We start from the raw sequence: 19012 nt of genomic DNA, 5'->3' as shown, positions 1-19012 counted from the left end.
GGTTCAGCTAAAGTAACTATTCCCAACGTGGTTTAATTTAAAAAGCTAGATTAGATTCTCCGCTATCAAATGGTGTAAAGGACATCTCATGAAACGTGTTTAATAAGCCGTGGCGGTTGAAAGAAACCGATCGATCAAAAAATCGATCAAAGCAGATAGACCCTTTTGACATGTTGCTCTACATTTGTTTAATAGTTCAGCTCAAGTAACTATTCCCAACGTGGTTTTTATTTAAAAAGCTAGATTAGATTCTCTGCTATCAAATGGTGTAAAGGACATATCATGAAACGTGTTTAATAAGCCGTGGCGGTTGAAAGAAACCGATCGATCAAAAAATCGATCAAAGCAGTTAGATCCTTTTGACATGTTGCTCTACAATTGTCAAAATGTGTGTGATGACAAAAGCAAAAATACTTCCCTCCTTCTTTTTCTCATGCAAAAACCAAACAAATATCAGCCAGCACCATCGTAGTTGCGAATTCGATGTTGATCTACTTACATCGTTAACAATACGTTAACAATAAGGATTAGGAAAACTGATTTGATGCATTTTGTGTCAATTTTCTACTGAAGTTATACTTATGTGAATAAGCTGTACGAAATCTTACTATTAGCAGTTTTATTATTAACTTTCCGGTTGAAACAAAATTCACTCCGTTCTGTTCTGTGATACCTGTTACAAAAAAAAAACGCTATGTCGAGAAAAAATAATAAGCGGATAACGTGGAATGAAAGTCATGTGTACAAAATTTTACAGTACGTTCAGCAGATATACCGTCCCGATAAAGAACCTTATATCCTTGTATCTGAACTACATGGATTGTTGCGTGGAGATTCAAGCCTTGCCGCATACAGTAAAAACCAATTAAAAATGAAATTGTATCAAATTAAGCAAGCAATTGATAGATATTCAAACGGTTCTACTGGTGCTGGGCTTATTACACGGCGTGTGTACTTTGATTTGGCTTTGGCGATATACGGCAAGAAACCCAGAAAATCGGCTTCATGCGAAGAAAGAATAGAAGGGGAACAAACGCAATTACAGTCATCGGATCATCATCAGTTTGAGCAAATCAAAAGGTTTATAACCGTAGTAGAAAACCGTTTCCAGTTTCCAAAAATAGGATGTTGTCGTTTATGTCGATCAACATATACCACAGGAGGAGTTGACCTTTTTCAAGATACCTACGATAATCAAAGTTACAACCAATTGCTCCAAAATATGTTGTTTATAACGGTATTAAACAAACCTGGTAATTTTTCTCCTAACTTATACTTCTAATTTATTTGTAGATTGACGAGAAAATAGATGCAAGTAGAAAAATTTGCGCGAGATGCGCTAAGTTTCTGGAGAATGTTGCTGCTTTTGTTCAGCAATGCCACATTTCGAATGGCATATTAAGCATTAGTGAATCAAGTGAAGCATTTTCGTCCATAGCTTCCGCTGATAACCCAGGTCTTACTGGTAAAAATGATTTATCAGGTAACAAGCATTATTTTCCCGAGTATACCGATTCTAAATGTGAAAAAAATGAAAATGCTGAGCTATCCGCAATAGAGCAAATTGACATAGATTACCTAGGTAAGTAAACATCAGACGTGCGAGGGACCTTTTCAGTTGCAGTTTTTTAATTTGTTTAAAACATATTGATAACTATGTAAAAATATACTCTCCAGATCATGCAGCCACTGATGAACCTAAAATTGAGTCCTTTCAAGTGGTTTCAGACACTATGAGCGATGATTGCTCAGAACAAAGAAAAAAATGGGAAAACAAGCTTACTGGACTGACATCTAATTTGAATAAAAAAGGACTAAATAAATCTAAACAAATTATTGATCAAAAGTGCTCATGGAAAGCCTCACACTTGCGGATCCTTATGAAGAAGATTCAGCACTACCAGCAATCAAATAAAAATGTTAACCACACGGAATTGGTGGCAATGTTGAAAAGTGTCCCAGAACTAGCACACTATTCATCTTCAGAATTAAAATCAAAATTGTATTCCATGGAAAAAATAATACAATCCCCGCAAGTTGAATCTGAAAGCGCATCTTCCGACGATATGGATGATGACTATAGCTATGATTCGCAAGACACTTTTGTACTTGACTATCAGGAGGATTTAGTAGTGCATGAAATCGAAATGCTAAGCGAATCAGAGTGTTTTTCGTCAGATTCGCATAGCTGAATGACGGTAAAATAAAATATAACAGTCGATACACGGAAAAGACTTACGGGTAACGTTTTACAATAAAAATGAACTACTCTCAAAGTGCGATGTTACTTTTGACGTTTTTGACGGATTTTTATTGTAATCGGGACCACCTTTAGTCCCGGTAAGTGTTTCTAAACCAAATTCAAACAAAATTTACAAGCTATCTAACATTTTCTGAAGTATAAGATATGCAAAAGCGACACATTGCAGAAACAATCCTTCACGTTGTATAATTGCACGACACTTCCCGAAAAATTTGTTTCGGAAGACTACCGAATTAGTTCATTGCTGAAAAGTAGAAAGGGTCTGTGGCTGATATCACAAACGCAGGCCTAACGAAGAAATGCGGACGGTAATATAGCAAAATGCTTGCATTTGCTATGAATCATAAAATTTAAAACTTCACTCTCAAAATTCAGCACACACGCTAGAAAATATGAGTGCTACGAAAACCGTAGATAGCAGTAGTCAAACGAAAAATTCCAATACAAATTGCACAATACCATGGTATTGCGAATCATTTCGCATAACAGTCGGATACGGCCGTAAACAAGAATTAAGGTTGTTTGATACCATACAAAATTACAGATGATTACATTGATATTTATTTGACACAAATTATTGTGGTTATTTGAGGTTTAGTTCTCGCATATTATTGCAGCTACAATGCCGTTTTCAAAGAATGTGATTTAACCTTAACTCTTATCGATTCAACTGAGAACGAAACATTAACGAACATTCAGCAAGAAAACGCACCGTTGCCACAAAAGGAAAAAATACTAAGCATCTCTGACCTGAAGGGTCTTGTTTGTTGTACAATTATGTAAGCAATGGAACTGAACCTTTAACTTTTTATCACATACCTAATGTAATTTTTTTTAAGTTACATACAAAACGAGCTTTATGCTGTTTATTAATAAAAATGTACTGCAGAATTTGTGGAAATATTCATTTAGAGAGAATTATTTTTAAATGCCAGTGGTCGAAAAGTAACATGTTATGTCTTAAAATACGATTTAGAAGTTATTGACTGCTGTGCTAAGACTGCATCTCGATATTGTGCGTAACTGCTCATTGACAGTTTTCAATTTTTCTTTGGCAACAACTTCTTCCTGAGCACAAGCTGATGTGTAAATCATGTAGGATTATTTTGCTTATTTGATCGCAATCTAGCCAAACCGGTTCGTTCTTCTTCTTCATCGCTGGTGTAGGAAGAAATTCCACCAACCGCGCCACGCAGCGAAGTTGCCTGCATTAGTTCCTGATCTGGAGCATTTTTATTCTCATATAGTAAAATGTTAAGAGTTTCTTCAAATATTCGTGCCTCAGGAAACTCAACTTTCGTATGTTTTTTATCAGTGGCGTACACTATCGAAGTACAGCACACCTCAGCTACTTTTTTACTATTACCGTAAAACGACCAGCAACAAATTTCGCTCGAACCGATAACGTCTTTTATGAAAAAAACACGACCACTAAAACGTAACGATAGCTTATCAAATAGCTCGATATTTTTCAATAGATTATCGTCCGAGGTATTTGTATAACTGTATTTATTGTTGTGGCGATTAATCAAAAGTTTCACCACTGGTTTTGTAGCCGTTGTTATAAGATACTGTTCCTCCTTCTGGGATGTTATCAAAGGAACTCGACAAATCGGCTCCGATTCGCGTGATTCTCGTTCTTTTTTGGCAAGTATTTTCTCGCAAGCTTCAACTAGTTCCTCAATGCAATAATACTTGGATTCGGCAAGTAACTCAGCAATGCCTTTAGACGTATCCGGAAGAGCTACACTGCCATCTCGTAGAAAATTCAAAATAGTTCCAAAGTGACTGCCGCAACGATCTATTAGTATCCAGCCTGAAATTAGGAATCGCTCGTCAGTTTTAGTAATTAATATTTATTAAAATGCACGATTCAGTTGAAAATTTTACATTAAAACAGCTAATACATCCGACCTGATTGAACCCAAATTAATTACCTAATCAAGTATAGTAGCAAATTTGGATTATTAAACACGGCTGCATGTTTCGTAAAAAAGATCTCTCTCAATTGCAAGGTGAAACAACACAAAGTGAAATGAAATAATTGAGCAACATTGAAGCACCTTACCTTCAGAATCCGTAAGCACTTCCATTCGGCCGCTGAACATGGCCCGAAGCATTGTGTCCTGCTTGCATAACGTCCCAATTGTAGTATAGTGCAGGGAACCGCCCACATTCAACTTCACGTATTGCGATGGATTGCCCTTGATGAGGGTTTTCTGATCACCCGACATCCTGGCCGATTCTCCTTGGGTCGCAATTTTGACTGCAGTTCAAGTTACAGGCTAACTTGAAACAATCGTTTAAATAACGGATGGAGAAAAGAACAGGAATTTAATTATATTTAAATTTTTTTCTATTTCACACTAATTAGGTGTTTTCTTTCAATTACAAATATGAAAATATTAAAAAAAAAATATATAACACATATAATTACGATATTTGATCAACTTGCTGTCAAATTATAAGCTGCTGACTACACGCTCCTTCAATTTTACTCTAAATTGAGCAACTTTGACTCAGTTTTACATTGTCTATTCAAACGCCAAAAATTGACTAAGTTTCCAGGGGGGATCTATCTGTCAAACATCGTGTAACCAACATATTCGGCAACATGGCGTTTGTTTTGGTTTTTGTTCTTTTTAGTCATGAAATTGATCGATGTGAAATATTATAGAATTGGAACGTTTTTTATCAAAACGCGAGAAACCGCGGAAAACTTTCATGAATGTGTTGTGTAGTGATATTTTTCCCCCATTATTGTTCATAGTTACCTAAGACAAGACTTGACAGCTGGTCACCGTTACATTCAACCAATTTGAACCGGCTGCTGATTGGCTGAATTCGATAACGCAATCGTCACGTAGAAAATACAACGAGGTTACTTTTCACTGTAAAGCAGTGATGCTGGAGAGTCATAATTTAGCTATTATAACTGTTCATAAATAATGATGCAAAAGTATGCAAGGTACATGATATTACCGAGTAATGTATTTCACTGTTATAACTTTAAAAATGCATTGATTAATCGTTTATTACTATTTCGGTTGAAGTCCAAGAAACTTAGAAAGAAAAAATTTGGGTACCAAGAAAATTAGGAAGAAAAAATTTATAGTAGAAGTATGCTTTATTGAACATAAAATAATAAATAAGAATTGAGTGTTATTCGCCTATATATTGCAATTTTAATTTGTTTTATTTACATTGACCTGCATAAGTTGTTAGAAATAATCAGTCTGGCATTAACGGTATGGAACGTTCAAAAAAATTTCGACGGGGATGACGGCCGTTACGAAAGGAAAAATAAGAAGCCAGCTGTCGCGTCTTGTCTTAAATAGTTACAAACATCATGGACCAACAAACGTCATGGACCAGAGTTGATCTGCGATAACGCACACATATATGGAATATGACAGCAGTGAATCCCCTCTGTACATGGGCGTAGCCAGAATTTCAAATAGGGGGGGGGGGCAAGCTCTTCAAAATTTTAGAAGTAAAAAAATGGTACACTAAGGTCGCTTTTACGCGGTTGTTTTTACGCTGGTTTCTTTCACGCGGCTTTTTTTACGTGGATTCCGGAATTTACGCGGTTTTTTCAAGCGGATTTCGAAATTTACGCGTTTTTTTTACGCGGATTCCGGAATTTAAGCGTTTTTTTACGCGGCACGTATCCCCTGCGTAAAAAGCGACTTAAGTATGTTTTGAAAAATAGAAATAAATACTAGTCTTTAGTGATTGTTACATCAAGGCCATCAGTGAAAAGTTGTCGTTGACATCAGATTGGAAAATTTGATTAATTTTTGTCCAACCTCGAATATAAATAGATGTTCTTTACTAAAAACTCTTAAGTTCATTTAAACCTTTGGACATATTATTTTGGCGACGAGGATCTCAAGAATCCACGAACACGGCAGAAAATAGAGTTGATCAGCAGCCGCAACCGGGAATTCAAGATATGATTCACAAGATGGCTCAAATTTTACAGCGGATAGCGGTCCAGCAAAGTTGGACACCCATTCTCACAGCCGCTATCTCAACTACATCCTGTCAAAGCTTTCCAAGGACGTGAAGATTGAAGACACAGTCAAGATTCTCAATAAAATCTTCGGGCATCAAACGTCAAACGTTCCGGAAGAGGTTCATGTGTCTTTTCACGATTGTTGTTGACCATCTGCCGATGAACACTCAGCAAGCAGAGAGCACTCAACCGCTGTCCAAATATTGTTGACCTCAGCCAGGTTTGCACCCGACGTAATGTGCTGAACGAGCGTTCAATCGTGCATGTTTTCATGGTAGAGCAAATGCAATTTTAACTGCTTTCTCAGTCGCAGAAAGAACGGGCTTTAGCTAGCAGGTCTATAAGATCCAACTCTTCCAAGTTCTTATGGTCTGCTCTCATACTGCTGCAATGTTAATACAAAACTTCCACCTCTCCAACAAAATTGTCAACTTCATAAAAAATTACGAAATTTTCGGTTTTGCGCATGAACTCTTCCAACGACATGCGTATTACGTTAGCGGGATGCAGCAAGGACAATGCGTAGGCAGGTGCACTATCTTCATCGAACCGTGTTTCCAGTGAGGTTACAAGAGAATCAAGGTAAGGAATTGTCACAGCTCGGTTCCAATACTCCAAGCTAGTTGATGCAGGCGGATTTGCCCGGTACTTTGCCGCTGAAATACCCTTGGTGGATCAACTGAAAAACCTATGCAATTCCACGCAACGTAGCACAAGCATTTCAATCAATTATTTTTGATCTGGCTGTTACACAGATGTTTCTGTGGGCTAAAGATGTCATTTTGTGCTATTAGAATTATTGAAAACAAAATTCTGCACCACTGTCAACACTTAGGGGGGGCAATAGCCCCCCATGCCCCCACCCCCTCTGGCTACGCCTATGCCTCTGTAAGTTTCGTTTACCGAACTGAGTAACAGTTACTCAGATTGTCATTATTTTCTGCTTTACTCTTTTTTTTGAGTGGTATTGAAAACATTTAAAAACGTTCCGCTAAAAATAAGTTGTTGTTCGGAAAAACGTGTTGTGTTGTTGTTTGAAAAAAGTGTTTTTATTTGTGTATTAGAGTTCCTCCAGATATGAGAATGGTTATGGATTTTTTTAGATGTGTACTATTTAAAACCTCAAGTCACAGTTCCCGGGTAACAGTGAACCGTATTGTTGCGGTTTTTAATGAAGCTGCTAAGGCAGAAGATAAACTAATGATTTAATAAGGTTTGTTTTTTTTTTATTACATATATGTATATGCAAAATAGAAAGATTTGAAAAAAAAAACTTGTGATTTTGTTATAATTGTATGCAGTGGTGGGCACCGCTAACCGAAAATTTAGCGACGCTAATCGCTAAGTCGCTAACCGGAAAATTTAGCTCGATAATCGCTAAACGCTTATCGCTAAACCCACATTAGCGGAACTTTCGCTAATCGCTAACTTTTTAATATGTAAATAGTCATATCGCTATATTTATTGCTCGTGTTTTGTAAGATTTGGACCACTTTGATCTGTTTTGGTTAAACAAACGAAAACAATTACTTTTTAAAGCTATTTACATAGGGTTACCATTTCGTCGGAGTTATAAATCAGGACAATTTTTTTCCAGCAAAAATTTGTTCTGAGCTATTGTTATTGTTTGAGGCATCAATAAATAAAACACGTAATTTGAGATTTGCACTTCAAAATACGCCAAAAGCCTCATACTTAACGTATTTCTCGAACGATACCTTAAAAATGCAACACTAAACTGTTTGAAATAAACTTAATTGTCAAAAAACGTTTAACGATTTCAAAAAATCGTTTGAAATAAGTTCGTTTCTTCCCGGAGTCAAGATGAAAGTACTGAACAGTTTGCTTCCTCTTTGAATATCCGGCATCATTCAGAAAAATCAGGACAAATGCTAAAATATGAAAAATAAATCAGGACACTCCAAATGGATCTCAAAATCAGGACATGTCCTGCTAAATCAGGACGGATGGTATCAATTTACAGTAAGAGGTTCACGAAACGGTATTCATATTTGATTTTGTAAAAACAAGAATAACAAATATTATTTAGCTTGCATTGAAAATAGATACTCTTAGGAATGTTTTCATAAAAATTCAATTATTATCTGAATCGAAAAAGTAGAACCAAAGTTGTCATAATTTCAAGCGCATTGCAATCTACCAAAGTTCTTGATGTGCCGAAAATTCAATCTAGACCTTGTGCTTGTTCTTCAAAATGCTCCTGTGGCTTGTACGATAACTGGAACTCCATTCTAGGGAAAAAAACTGACAAAAGTAACTTTCGCAGTAAAGTATGTTCATCTTTCGAAGCAATTTACGTACGCCATCAGCAATTCACAGTTTTTCTAAATATTTCTATTTTCGCTTCTCTACAAAATTTAGCGAATTAGCGATTAGCGTTTCGAAGTCCAAAATTTAGCGACGCTAACAGTTTCGCTAACCAGCTCAAAAATTAGCGAAATCGCTAAATCGCTAACTGAATTTTAGCGTCGCTAATTAGCGAATTAGCGGAATGGTGCCCACCACTGATTGTATGCAACAATCCTCTGGCAGTTTCATTCATCAAAGGGATCAAAAGTCAAAACGAGCAAACTCGGAGCTTTTACTCAGTTTCATTTCAAAGCGGTTTTCTAAGAACTGATCATTATTTTGTTGACCATACAAAAGGTTTGTGACCACCAGTTAAAAATCACTATGATAAAGCAATTTCGGAGCTTTCTCAATTCATTGTTTAGCAATATAACGGGAAAAAAGTGTGAAAACAAATATATCCTTTATGAACCTGATGGCAATACCTTTCAATGTGTTATCTTTCTTGTTCCTTTAGCTCGGATTTTGACATGTTCGATTTGCTCACAACCATGATGTACCACTCATTATTTGTTACTCTAAAGTGAGTTAGATATGACCCATTTTTGAAAAAAGTGGAGGTACCCTAATTTGAGTACTTTTACGGTTACTCACTTCTGAGTAAGGGCGTCATACGTCAAAAACTGATTAGAATCTACTCTGTTTATGCAAACCAGGAATTAACGAAAATGAGTACAAGTTACCCAGTTTGCCTAAATTTGGATATTTGATGATTTCTGGTTTTTGTAAATCTGACTCAATAAATAAAATAAATTCAGAATAATCAAAATCATAGATTTATTTCTCATCGAAACATTATAAAAGTTTTATATCATTCACGTGTCTTTATATAATGCGGCAACCAACCGATTCACAGTTGCCCGTGAACTGTGGCTCATGTTTTTGTACAGTACGCACACCAGAAAATCCGTCATCATCCGTCACCAAACACTGCGAAGGATTTAAATTGTATCGATTGCATGTATTGGGCACTGTACATCGATACAAACGTTTCCGTTCATTATCACGAATAAAAGCCCGACTTAAAACGGCATCGCAGGACACACAACATGCGGTTGTTCATTTTGAAGAGATGTTTTTTATGTTTTCAAATCCTCTGCAATAATGATGTTGGGCTGAAATTGTTATGGAATATTGTTACATGTTGTTTGTAATGTAATTGATTAGGAAATTATTGATTTGATGAAAGATCAAATACTTACTGCTAGCAAACGAATAAAAAGCGACACCAATTGTTCTTCGGAAACAGATAATATCGCTGTTGAAAACTTTTGACATATACATATACTCAGGGGTGAGTAAACATCATAGATAATAGCTCAAAACTGAGTAAACATGGTAATTATGAAAATTTGGGTAAATGTTACTCAATTATCCATTACCCGATAACTCACTTTTTGACATTTTGCATAAGAATACCAAACTGAGTAGATCCTAATCAAATTAGAGTCAAAATAAAGCAGCGTGTATAAAGACATGGTGTAACGATATGTCAAAAGCAGAATCGGCCATATTGGAAAAAAAAATCGCCAGCGAGTAGGTTTGTTTATAAACAACTAGGGCATAAAAATTATCGCATCTCATAATATATCATTTGGATGCATTTAAATTATAAATATGGCAATGCTACATACCTTGCTACCAATTTTCATTAATTTAAGAAACAATTTCCAACTTAAAACCCCTGAATTTGCGGTATTCAATTGCCTAGTTAGTCAGGGTATATCAACAAACACGAAAAAGTTATTCGCTGTTGCATAGTGATGCTTCGTCTTCAACCCTCCAAAGTGAAAAAACGCTTCCTCGCCCCGCGCCTACTTTTTGATCAAACCGTTGCACCATGTTCTACTCATCATGCTCACAACATTCTCTCCGCACACGCTCGGCCATTTTTACTCTAAATTGAGTAAAATATGACTCAGTTTCGTTAAAAGTGGATCTACCCTAAATAGAGTAATCATGTTGTTACTCACTTTTGAGTAGCCCTAGTATATGTCAAAAACTGAGTACTACTTACTCATTTCAAACACAGCAAGAATTAGGCAAAGTGAGTAACTGTTACTCAGTTTCGTAAAATTGACGTTCCTACGCAAGGGAAAATGACTGGAATTTCGGAAATTCAAATTTGAAAACAACATAAGAAGCATCGCATAAATGTTATAGATTTATTTGGTTAATAAAGTTTACATTTCATATCATTTCCACATCTTCCTCATTGATTGCCTCGCGGAAAAAGCGGCTGTTTTGTTTACGGTTATGCGGCAGCTGTGGTCTAAAATTTTATACAGAACGCATCCTAAAAAATCCATAATCATGCTTAAGCTAGTTGGAATTTTTATTCCAAACACACTGTAAGCTTTGTAGAAGGTGTCTATGGCATGTAATGATGCCCCGGAACCAGAATCCCGCATGAAGGAAGATGACAACGAAATCCTTCAATAATGATTATTATTTATTTTTCCAAAATTTTTATTCAAATAGCTTTCCTTTCAATTTATTACACGTCTCGGCGTCTACTTTAGCTGCAATTTGATCCATTTCGGTTCTTTAAGCAAATTTTACTCCTTTATTTCACTACACAAATTAGGTTCTGCACATCCAATCACGAAATTAGCGTTTGAATCGCGGAAAATAAAATGGCCAGTTACTCAAAAATGAGTAAAATAGAAGAATACGTAAACTGAGTTTAAGTTACTCAGTTTCGTTAATTGAGGTTACTCATTTTTTGACATTTTTAATTAAAATACGAAAGTGAGTACCTTTTACTCAATTTAGAGTAAAATTGAATGAGCGTGCATATCTCTGAGTATTGCTACTGCTGACATCACAAAGAGATGCCAGATGTTTTAAAAATGTCATCAATTGCTCGAAAGCCGGATAATATTCCTTAAATTTCGACAAAATATCTACTGAAAGATCGAAGAAATTGAACTCATCCAGGTATAAAGGGATTAGAAAAAGGCTTTAATCATTACCATTGCCCCTGGACCTTCACACTTTGGAGGCCCCCACAAAAGTTTACTTTTTATGACTCATGACTAAATACTAGAAATTAAAAACACAAAAAAATCGTAACACTCAAAATAAAATGAAATTTATATAAAATTAACACAATATTTTTATAACTTTTCTTCAATCATAATCTATGTATGACATATTTCTTTATTGAAATTTTGTCAACTAAAAAATGACTGAGTTACTAGACCTCCGGGCCCCCACGACCCTAAATCGGGCTCTTGCTCCAATATAAATTCAGATGCGCTATACAGCGTACTACTTCCGACGTTAAGTATAATGTACGGTATGAGAATAAAGTCGAATGTCGCTAGTCGACAACTCCAATTTTCAACTTAATGCATAATATGTAGCATTCGAAACAACACGTGCAGAATAATAGATGCTGGGTTGCCGTTTGAAACGTTTAACTAGCTTTAATTAGGCGAGAACGTCACTGATAAATGGGGACCTTTAAAGAGCTTCAACGCAGCACATATTTATTAGTGCTGCTGGTAATCACTTGCAAACGTTTGAACAACTTCTGTTAAGCTAGAGTTCCACTGTTGAATAAGTACATGAACAAATAATGCACCTGTTGCTTCTACACTGCTTTTTTCCACATTTCGCGACTACGAAGTTGGAAGAGATTTTGAAGGTTGTTCGCACCTGCAATTGTCAAAATGTGTGACAAAAGCAAAAATATAGGATTTTTTTTCTCATGCAAAAACCAAACAAATATCAGCATTTTTTTTTTATTCTCGCTCATTTTCCGTCGGTCTAGTTCCGCCACTGTTGTGGCCAATCACCGACGCCCAGGGAGACGACTCCACACCCAGGACCCTAACTCACGACCCGTTTATTAACGGACCGGCGCCAACGGCTTTACTTCCTCATGCGATGGAAGGCGTGATCCCAGAGATTTTTCGCCTCAGAAAATCTCCCGGTGTCGGCTAGGATTGAATCTAGACCAGTTGGGTTGGTTGTGAGTGGATCCGCGTATTTACTCTTATAACACCTTCCAAATTGTTTTTTTTTGTGACATGAAAGTGAGTTTAGTCACTAACTACACTATAAAAAAAATCCACGTCGAAGTGAAGTGATTTGCTGTTGAATTCGCACTACTTGCCTAACATTTCGAAGTAAAAAGAAAATCTTTTGGAATATGTTAATGCAAAGAACGATAAAATCAACAGCGAATCACTTGACTTTCTGTTGTTATGATCATCTCTTTTGAAATGCCTATGTTTGAGATAAGGAATGTCGATCATTTGGATATTATCAGCTAATCAGAATAAATCTTTTGATCTTTTGATTGTTATTTATTTTAGATTTTTTCATTTTTTTTAAATCTCAGATTTTCAATTTAATTACAAAATGATTTCTGTCATCATGTCGGTGCAACCGATTTCAGGAGCTGTAAAGTAAAGAGTTGTATTATTGTTATTTTAATATCAAAGATTCAATAAAACTTACTTTCAAACAAATTGTTAATCTCTGGGGAAAATGTGCTGCTTACGCCTTTCGCCACCGTCACTATTTTTGTTTCGCCTCATGGTTCTGACGTTTGTCAATTGATATTGCAGCTGTAATTCAATTGATTTAAACAGTGGTGCAAACACAAGAGATATTCATTATAATATGATGGTGATTTCCATTGAACAGTTTTCAACGCAAGATCATTTCGTTGGAAAATGTTAATCATTGTGAAATCAACATAAACTCACTTCAATTTGCAGTGCCACGTGACGAATTGAATCAAGTGCAAAAATACTTGAAGTAATCGTACCATTTATTTACAGTGTATGGTGGATAGTTGTAAGGTATTTTTAAATGTTTGAAATGAAATCAAATTCGCCTTCTTTTAAATTCTATCACCTTTTTGATTACTTTTTGTTTTTTGTTGAGATGTTTCGTATTTACATGGTGTGAATAGAATACGCTCATAAATGCGTGTCGCGCATGATTGCAGTGCTGCAAGCACTGTAGATTACCAAGGTTACCTTGACTACGTATTGCACAAACATAAATGTTAATCAATAATAAAGATGATATTTCCGTATTTTATAAAACTGTTGAAATGAGCGAAGAATTAGGTAGTTCTGGTATCTACATAGATGATTTGTATTCTTTACGCGTAATTGATCCTGATGTGGCTAACGAAACCCATGAGTTAAAGGATGAATGTGAGAAATTCACGGATAGTAAGTTAAGATGTATATTGTTAGTTTCACCCTTTGCATGCAATTCATACATATCTTTTCTAAATGACGATAATGAGATAACACCTTATTTGAGGGGCCTTAAAATAATATAATATTGAAAACTTAATAGAAAGAGCAAACACTATTTTAAAAAATTTTTGAACTTGACTCGCAACGTCGATTACCTAAACCCTTTACATTACGTTATCTATTGATCTAATGTCTACGTTGTCTTCCAATTTTTCTAGAGCTAAAGGAATTTCGACAAATAATCGACCAATTCGCTAGCATTGTAGAAATCTTTTCAGTCGAAGTTGACCAAGTGAAGATGAGAGCAATTGGTGTCCAAAATCTGCTGAAAACGTTCTCGAAACAACGGGAATCTGAGCGGCAAGCTATACAAGTAATATGCTTATATTATTTCAGATGTTCAGAAAAGTAGTTTTCTTTTTAATCTATTTTAGAGTGAAATAATAGAAAAAATGGTAGAGCTGGACAAATTAAAAATAGAATATCAATATTTACAACGAGTAGAATCTGAACAACAGGAAATAATTGATGATTACTATCAAAACCAATAAAACGAGTTTAATGGATGCTCAAGGTCACTAAGAATAAAACCGTGAAGTCTATTTTTTTTTCAATATCACGGCGTCATGAAGTTAAACCACAGAGAACAGACATTCATGTTCATATAAAGAAATTTAAAAATCGTGTGTTAAAATTTGAATCAAAATACGTTAATACACTAATGACATCTGTCTTGTGGCGCCCCAGTTGCACTTCATAAATATTGCCGTATCGATATTTTATCGACATCAGTACTTGGTTTGTAAGTGACGAGATCGCCACGTAGCGGGAGCATTACCACTTGCTGGTAAATGACGGTTGCAAGTTTTTACACATCTTTTGAAAACAAGATGAACGTCTGTTCTCTGTGGTTAAACTAGATAGCAAAACAGCATACAATTATATCAATTTCACATGCAACAACTAAATCAAAAAATCTGGCTACGTACACGGTTGAGGGCAGCAGTGACTGTTCTGGTCGATATGAGACATTACATGGTCTTATGGTCAAAATCAAACAAACAAATTAATGGATATATTTTATATGTGGGGAATGTACCGTGAGGCGCCCTAATTCTGCGCACTTCGTATCAAAATGTTGAAGCCATTCAGTAAAAAAGGAAACATTAACAGAAAGTTGACAGTTAATATATGTATAGCAAATCTCTCTCAAACACCATTTTTTAAATCTACCTACTTTAATTTGATATTTTTAAACATTTTAAAATGAAAAAATGCAAAATTAAGAGACGCGCAGAATTAGGGCGCCCCAAAAAAAAGCCTTGGTGCTAAATTCCGATTCGGAACTCGACCTTCTGTTTATTCCTACACAGACTTCGCAGCCAACTGTTTAGTTTACAGGACAATTGCGGGGCTAGCGCTACCATCCTACTGACACTAACAGCCTTTCCCAAGCCGAGACTCGAACTCGAGACGACTGGAATGTTAGGCCAGCGTCGTACCTCGAGACCGTCTGGGAGAGTTAGGGCGCCCCACGGTAGTAAAAAATGAAACAACAAAGTCAATAAATGGGCTTGGGTTGTAGTCCTTCCAACTCTGATCTCGATAGTCTCCTATGTGAGGGAATCCTTCTGACAATATTAATTGTTAATAATTGTTTGGTGAATTCTCTTCACACGTGGACCGGACCACATTGTGCAATCTCTGTTCTCATCTACAAAATGATCCGTAGTAGTAGAAACAGAACAAGACATTTTATTTTATTTAAATATTTTGTGGTAATCAGGTTAAACTTTGCATGATTTCTTGTACGCACTGTAATTTTGCAAGGAGTAAATAAATTCTGAGGTCTGTTCCACTAAATACTCGCAATGTTTGAGTTCCAATGCATCACTCAAAATATAGAGCATAACTTACACAAATTGTATGTTGTTCTTTGAAATCGCAGTGAAAAAAGTATTCAATTGGATATAAAACTGAACCGTAGTGGTTCCGAATTAGCTTTTTATTGTCATTGTCATTGTTAAGTGTATAGCCCGTGCTTTCCGCTAAGTCAGCATATCTAGGGACTAACCCCCTGGTCTATACACTTATTGTAATCCTTCCCGTTGCACGTGTCGGCATGTGCGATACTCTAGACTCACATGGGTGGTCGTATCCGGGTCCTCCCCTGGGTAGGCGCAATGTCCGGCCAGGTTCTGGTACATTAACTTACTAACCCGATTCCCATTTTGTTTCATTCAAAGATGTTAAAGGAAAAAAAAAACTATTTGCAACAATATAATATAATGATAAAATAGTAATGTTCAAAATATGATTGATCGTTACGAGTTTATGGTAACGATCAATTATACTTACGATAATAATTGTAATTATAGATTTCAAAGAAATATAAATAATAATAATAATTGGCTTATCTGTTTGCGAATCCGATGCTCGATTCCTGGGTCTCTATCTTTTTATTCTAACGTGTATTGGTGGGGATCGTGGAAATGCTCGTGAAAGCTGTTCTTCCTTCGGTGCGCGATGTTGTGCTTTCCATTGGTGTCGTCTCCGTTGTTCCCTGTTATTTGTTATCATGTGCATGTGCTCGGGTGTGTTTCAAATTATGATGGGTGCGGAAACGAGAGGAAGGAAAGGAATTGAAGTGTTAGTAACGGGTAAAAAAAAATTCAAAAAAAAATAATAAAAAATAAAAAAATTAAAAAATATATATATAAAAAAAAATAAAAATAAAAAACTAAAAAAAAAAATAAAAAAAAATAAAACAACAAAAAAAATAAAAAAATAAAAAAAAACAAAAAAAAATTAAAATAAAGGTGGTTACTTTGATGATCGATATGTGAGGAAGCAGCAGAGTATCCCCAATCCAGCGGAAGAGTCCGGTGAGGTTCCCCTGGCACACCTTTCCGTTGTCATACGTTCGTCCATTCTCGCTCTCATCACTTAGCGCCACCCAGGGGGGACTTGGCCCTGTACCCAATGCACTCAATATCTCTCCATCGCCCATCTATTCGCAATTGCTTGTGATACAGTGGACGAAATATCATTACTAGAGATAGTTTGCAGACGTCTTCCAGTTAGGAAGATCGACAGGTAATTGGTGGATGTTCACCTGGCTCTCCGTAGTATGTGCTACGGAGAGGGCCGGAAGTTTTGATGAGCTTTCCCCCCCGGTGCCGAATTAGCCTTTTATGCTACAAAAATCAGTTTTTCGCTAGTGTCGTTTAAAAATTTTTCCTGAATATTTTTCAGTTTTCCCTGATATTTCCTGATTTCCCTGATCGAAAAATGAATTCCCTGACATTCCCTGATTTTCCAGGTTTTCGACACCCTGTTGACGTTTTACAAGAGTTTTTGATTTCACTCTTTGCGCATCATCCCTGGGCTTGGTGGCTAGCCTATAGGGCCCATACTCCCGGGTGGCGAATGGGAGAGGGAGATGAAAAGAGTCGGCCATCTTTAAATTTCTTTTTTCCTATTGTAACGGCTCTTGGCTATCTCTTATGTGGGAGGATCCTTTCTAGTAGTAACAAATCCTTTTAAAAAATGCTAGTTTTGAAGAATATATCCCACACGTGGACCAAACCACCATTATCTATCTATTCATTTATTTAGTTAGTTATTTATTTATTTATCTTTTTATTTATTTATTTATTTACTTATTTATTTTTCTATCTATTTATTTATTTATCTACTTATCTTTGAGTAGATGATCTAACGAATCCCATCTCGATGATAGGTGGTTTTACGAATTCCTTATTCACCGGTTATATTGATGATGAGAACATACTAGTAATAGACACAAAATAATATATTAAAAATGTAGTTTCATGTGTAGAATGTGATGTGAATTGACGTCAGAGCTAATCGATATGGAATATCCAAAATCGGTAGAGCTTACAATACAGGTCGGACTCGATTATCCGGAACATCAAAAAAATTTTCATTCCGGATAATCGAGTTTTCCGGATAATTGAATCACACAAAAAATATTAAAATTTTGCGATTAACAAACATAAAATAAATATTTTTTTTTATTTCACTTGTATGATGCAGTGAGGTAACCAGAAGTTATTTCTGAGGCGAAAAGGGGTAAAATCTTAAAAAGCAAAAAAAAATAAATTGGACATTGATTATTTCCACTTAATTCGAACAGGTCCCAAACATGCCGAAATTAACTTAAATGGTAACAAATATACCAGAAGAGATGGCAGAGGCAAAATTTCGGAATACAGATTGAAAACGGACACCAAAAAAATGAAATTCCGGATAATCGAGTCTAAAATTCCGGATAATCGATATCCGGATAATCGAGTTTCCGGATAATCGAGTCTCCGGATAATCGAGTCCGACCTGTATTAGTCGATTCTAAATAATTCTAGGATATTTCAGCGATAAAGTAGACGAACAAGAATGATTCCTCTATTTCAGAGGAAAGAAAGGGAGGAAGAAGGAAAGAGGAAAGAGGCGGCAAAATAGAGTAAGCAATAAAACTAAAACGACCAACCGAAGAATAAGCACAAACAGCAGAACCTCGGAAGAAGAGCAATACAATACAAACATGAGCCGCAAGAGATGAGAGGCAGCACGAAAGCGAACCAAGCAAACAGGACAAGACAAGACACATCGATGCAAAACGACTCGTGAATGCAAGTAAGAACAACAAGGCAGATAAGGTAATAAAAGCATCCTTATACAAACATACAAACAAACCTAATTAAATGGCAGATATACAAAACATACCTTCACAGGCGTAAACATTTTTCAGTCGACATTGACTCACCCAACTGTGCCTGTGAAGATCAATAGTTTAGAAAATCGCCGAATGTTATATTCTTGAAATTACAGTCCTAACATACCTAATTTTCAGATTATGACAATGATTAAAAGGGTAAGATAACTGCCAAATTTGAGTCAGATCGCACCAATGCAGCCTATATGCTGTTTTTTGCTCATACTTATTACATTGGGCGGGACCTAAGACAAGACGCGACAGCTGGCTTCTTATTTTTCTTTTCGTAACGGCCGTCATCCCCGTCGAAATTTTTTTGAACGTTCCATACCGTTGATGCCAGAATGATTATTTTTAACAACTTCTGCAGGTCAATGAGATAAAAGAAATTAAAATTG

General features: G+C 36.0%; 2 protein-coding genes and 1 long non-coding RNA gene across 5 annotated transcripts; 1 reads left to right on the top strand and 2 right to left on the bottom strand.

Moving 5' to 3' along the window:
• The first annotated feature begins 129 nt into the window (after positions 1–129).
• Positions 130–14456, top strand: LOC129723389 (intraflagellar transport protein 20 homolog). Of its 3 annotated transcripts, XM_055677587.1 has the most exons (4): positions 130–1237; positions 1294–1582; positions 14098–14252; positions 14314–14456. In XM_055677587.1, exons 1-4 carry the CDS (start codon positions 695–697, stop codon positions 14428–14430), a joined length of 1104 nt encoding a protein of 367 aa, XP_055533562.1. In that variant the 5' UTR covers positions 130–694; the 3' UTR covers positions 14431–14456. The 3 variants fall into 3 exon arrangements, with proteins under 3 accessions (XP_055533562.1, XP_055533561.1, XP_055533563.1); XM_055677586.1 differs by lacking the exons at positions 14098–14252; positions 14314–14456 and adding an exon at positions 1678–2276 and having other exon boundaries at positions 145–1237; XM_055677588.1 differs by lacking the exons at positions 130–1237; positions 1294–1582 and adding an exon at positions 13497–13849.
• On the bottom strand, positions 2807–4807 carry LOC129723390 (BTB/POZ domain-containing adapter for CUL3-mediated RhoA degradation protein 3). The gene is made up of 3 exons (XM_055677589.1): positions 4701–4807; positions 4332–4548; positions 2807–4079 (listed from the first exon to the last, which is right to left on the bottom strand). The coding sequence occupies exons 2-3, from the start codon at positions 4495–4497 to the stop codon at positions 3355–3357; spliced, it is 891 nt and encodes a 296-aa protein (XP_055533564.1). The 5' UTR covers positions 4498–4548; positions 4701–4807; the 3' UTR covers positions 2807–3354.
• LOC129723392 (uncharacterized) lies at positions 12899–13847 on the bottom strand. Its single transcript, XR_008727757.1, has 3 exons — positions 13373–13847; positions 13122–13231; positions 12899–13062 (listed from the first exon to the last, which is right to left on the bottom strand). It is a non-coding gene; the product is annotated as an uncharacterized LOC129723392 (long non-coding RNA).
• Positions 14457–19012: the final 4556 nt, after the last annotated feature.

Source organism: Wyeomyia smithii, chromosome 2 (assembly GCF_029784165.1).
Source record: "Wyeomyia smithii strain HCP4-BCI-WySm-NY-G18 chromosome 2, ASM2978416v1, whole genome shotgun sequence".
Taxonomy (NCBI): Eukaryota; Metazoa; Arthropoda; class Insecta; order Diptera; family Culicidae; genus Wyeomyia; species Wyeomyia smithii.
This window is presented reverse-complemented; position numbering and strand designations above follow the sequence as displayed.

Coding starts and splice junctions, on each gene's coding strand:
- LOC129723389 (XM_055677586.1), top strand. CDS start 695: ATGTCGAGAAAAAATAATAAGCGGATAACGTGGAATGAAAGTCATGTG. Junction 1,238..1,293: donor AAAATATGTTGTTTATAACG/GTATTAAACAAA, acceptor ATTTATTTGTAG/ATTGACGAGAAAATAGATGC. Junction 1,583..1,677: donor AATTGACATAGATTACCTAG/GTAAGTAAACAT, acceptor TATACTCTCCAG/ATCATGCAGCCACTGATGAA.
- LOC129723390 (XM_055677589.1), bottom strand. CDS start 4,497: ATGTCGGGTGATCAGAAAACCCTCATCAAGGGCAATCCATCGCAATAC. Junction 4,080..4,331: donor AGTGCTTACGGATTCTGAAG/GTAAGGTGCTTC, acceptor TCCTAATTTCAG/GCTGGATACTAATAGATCGT.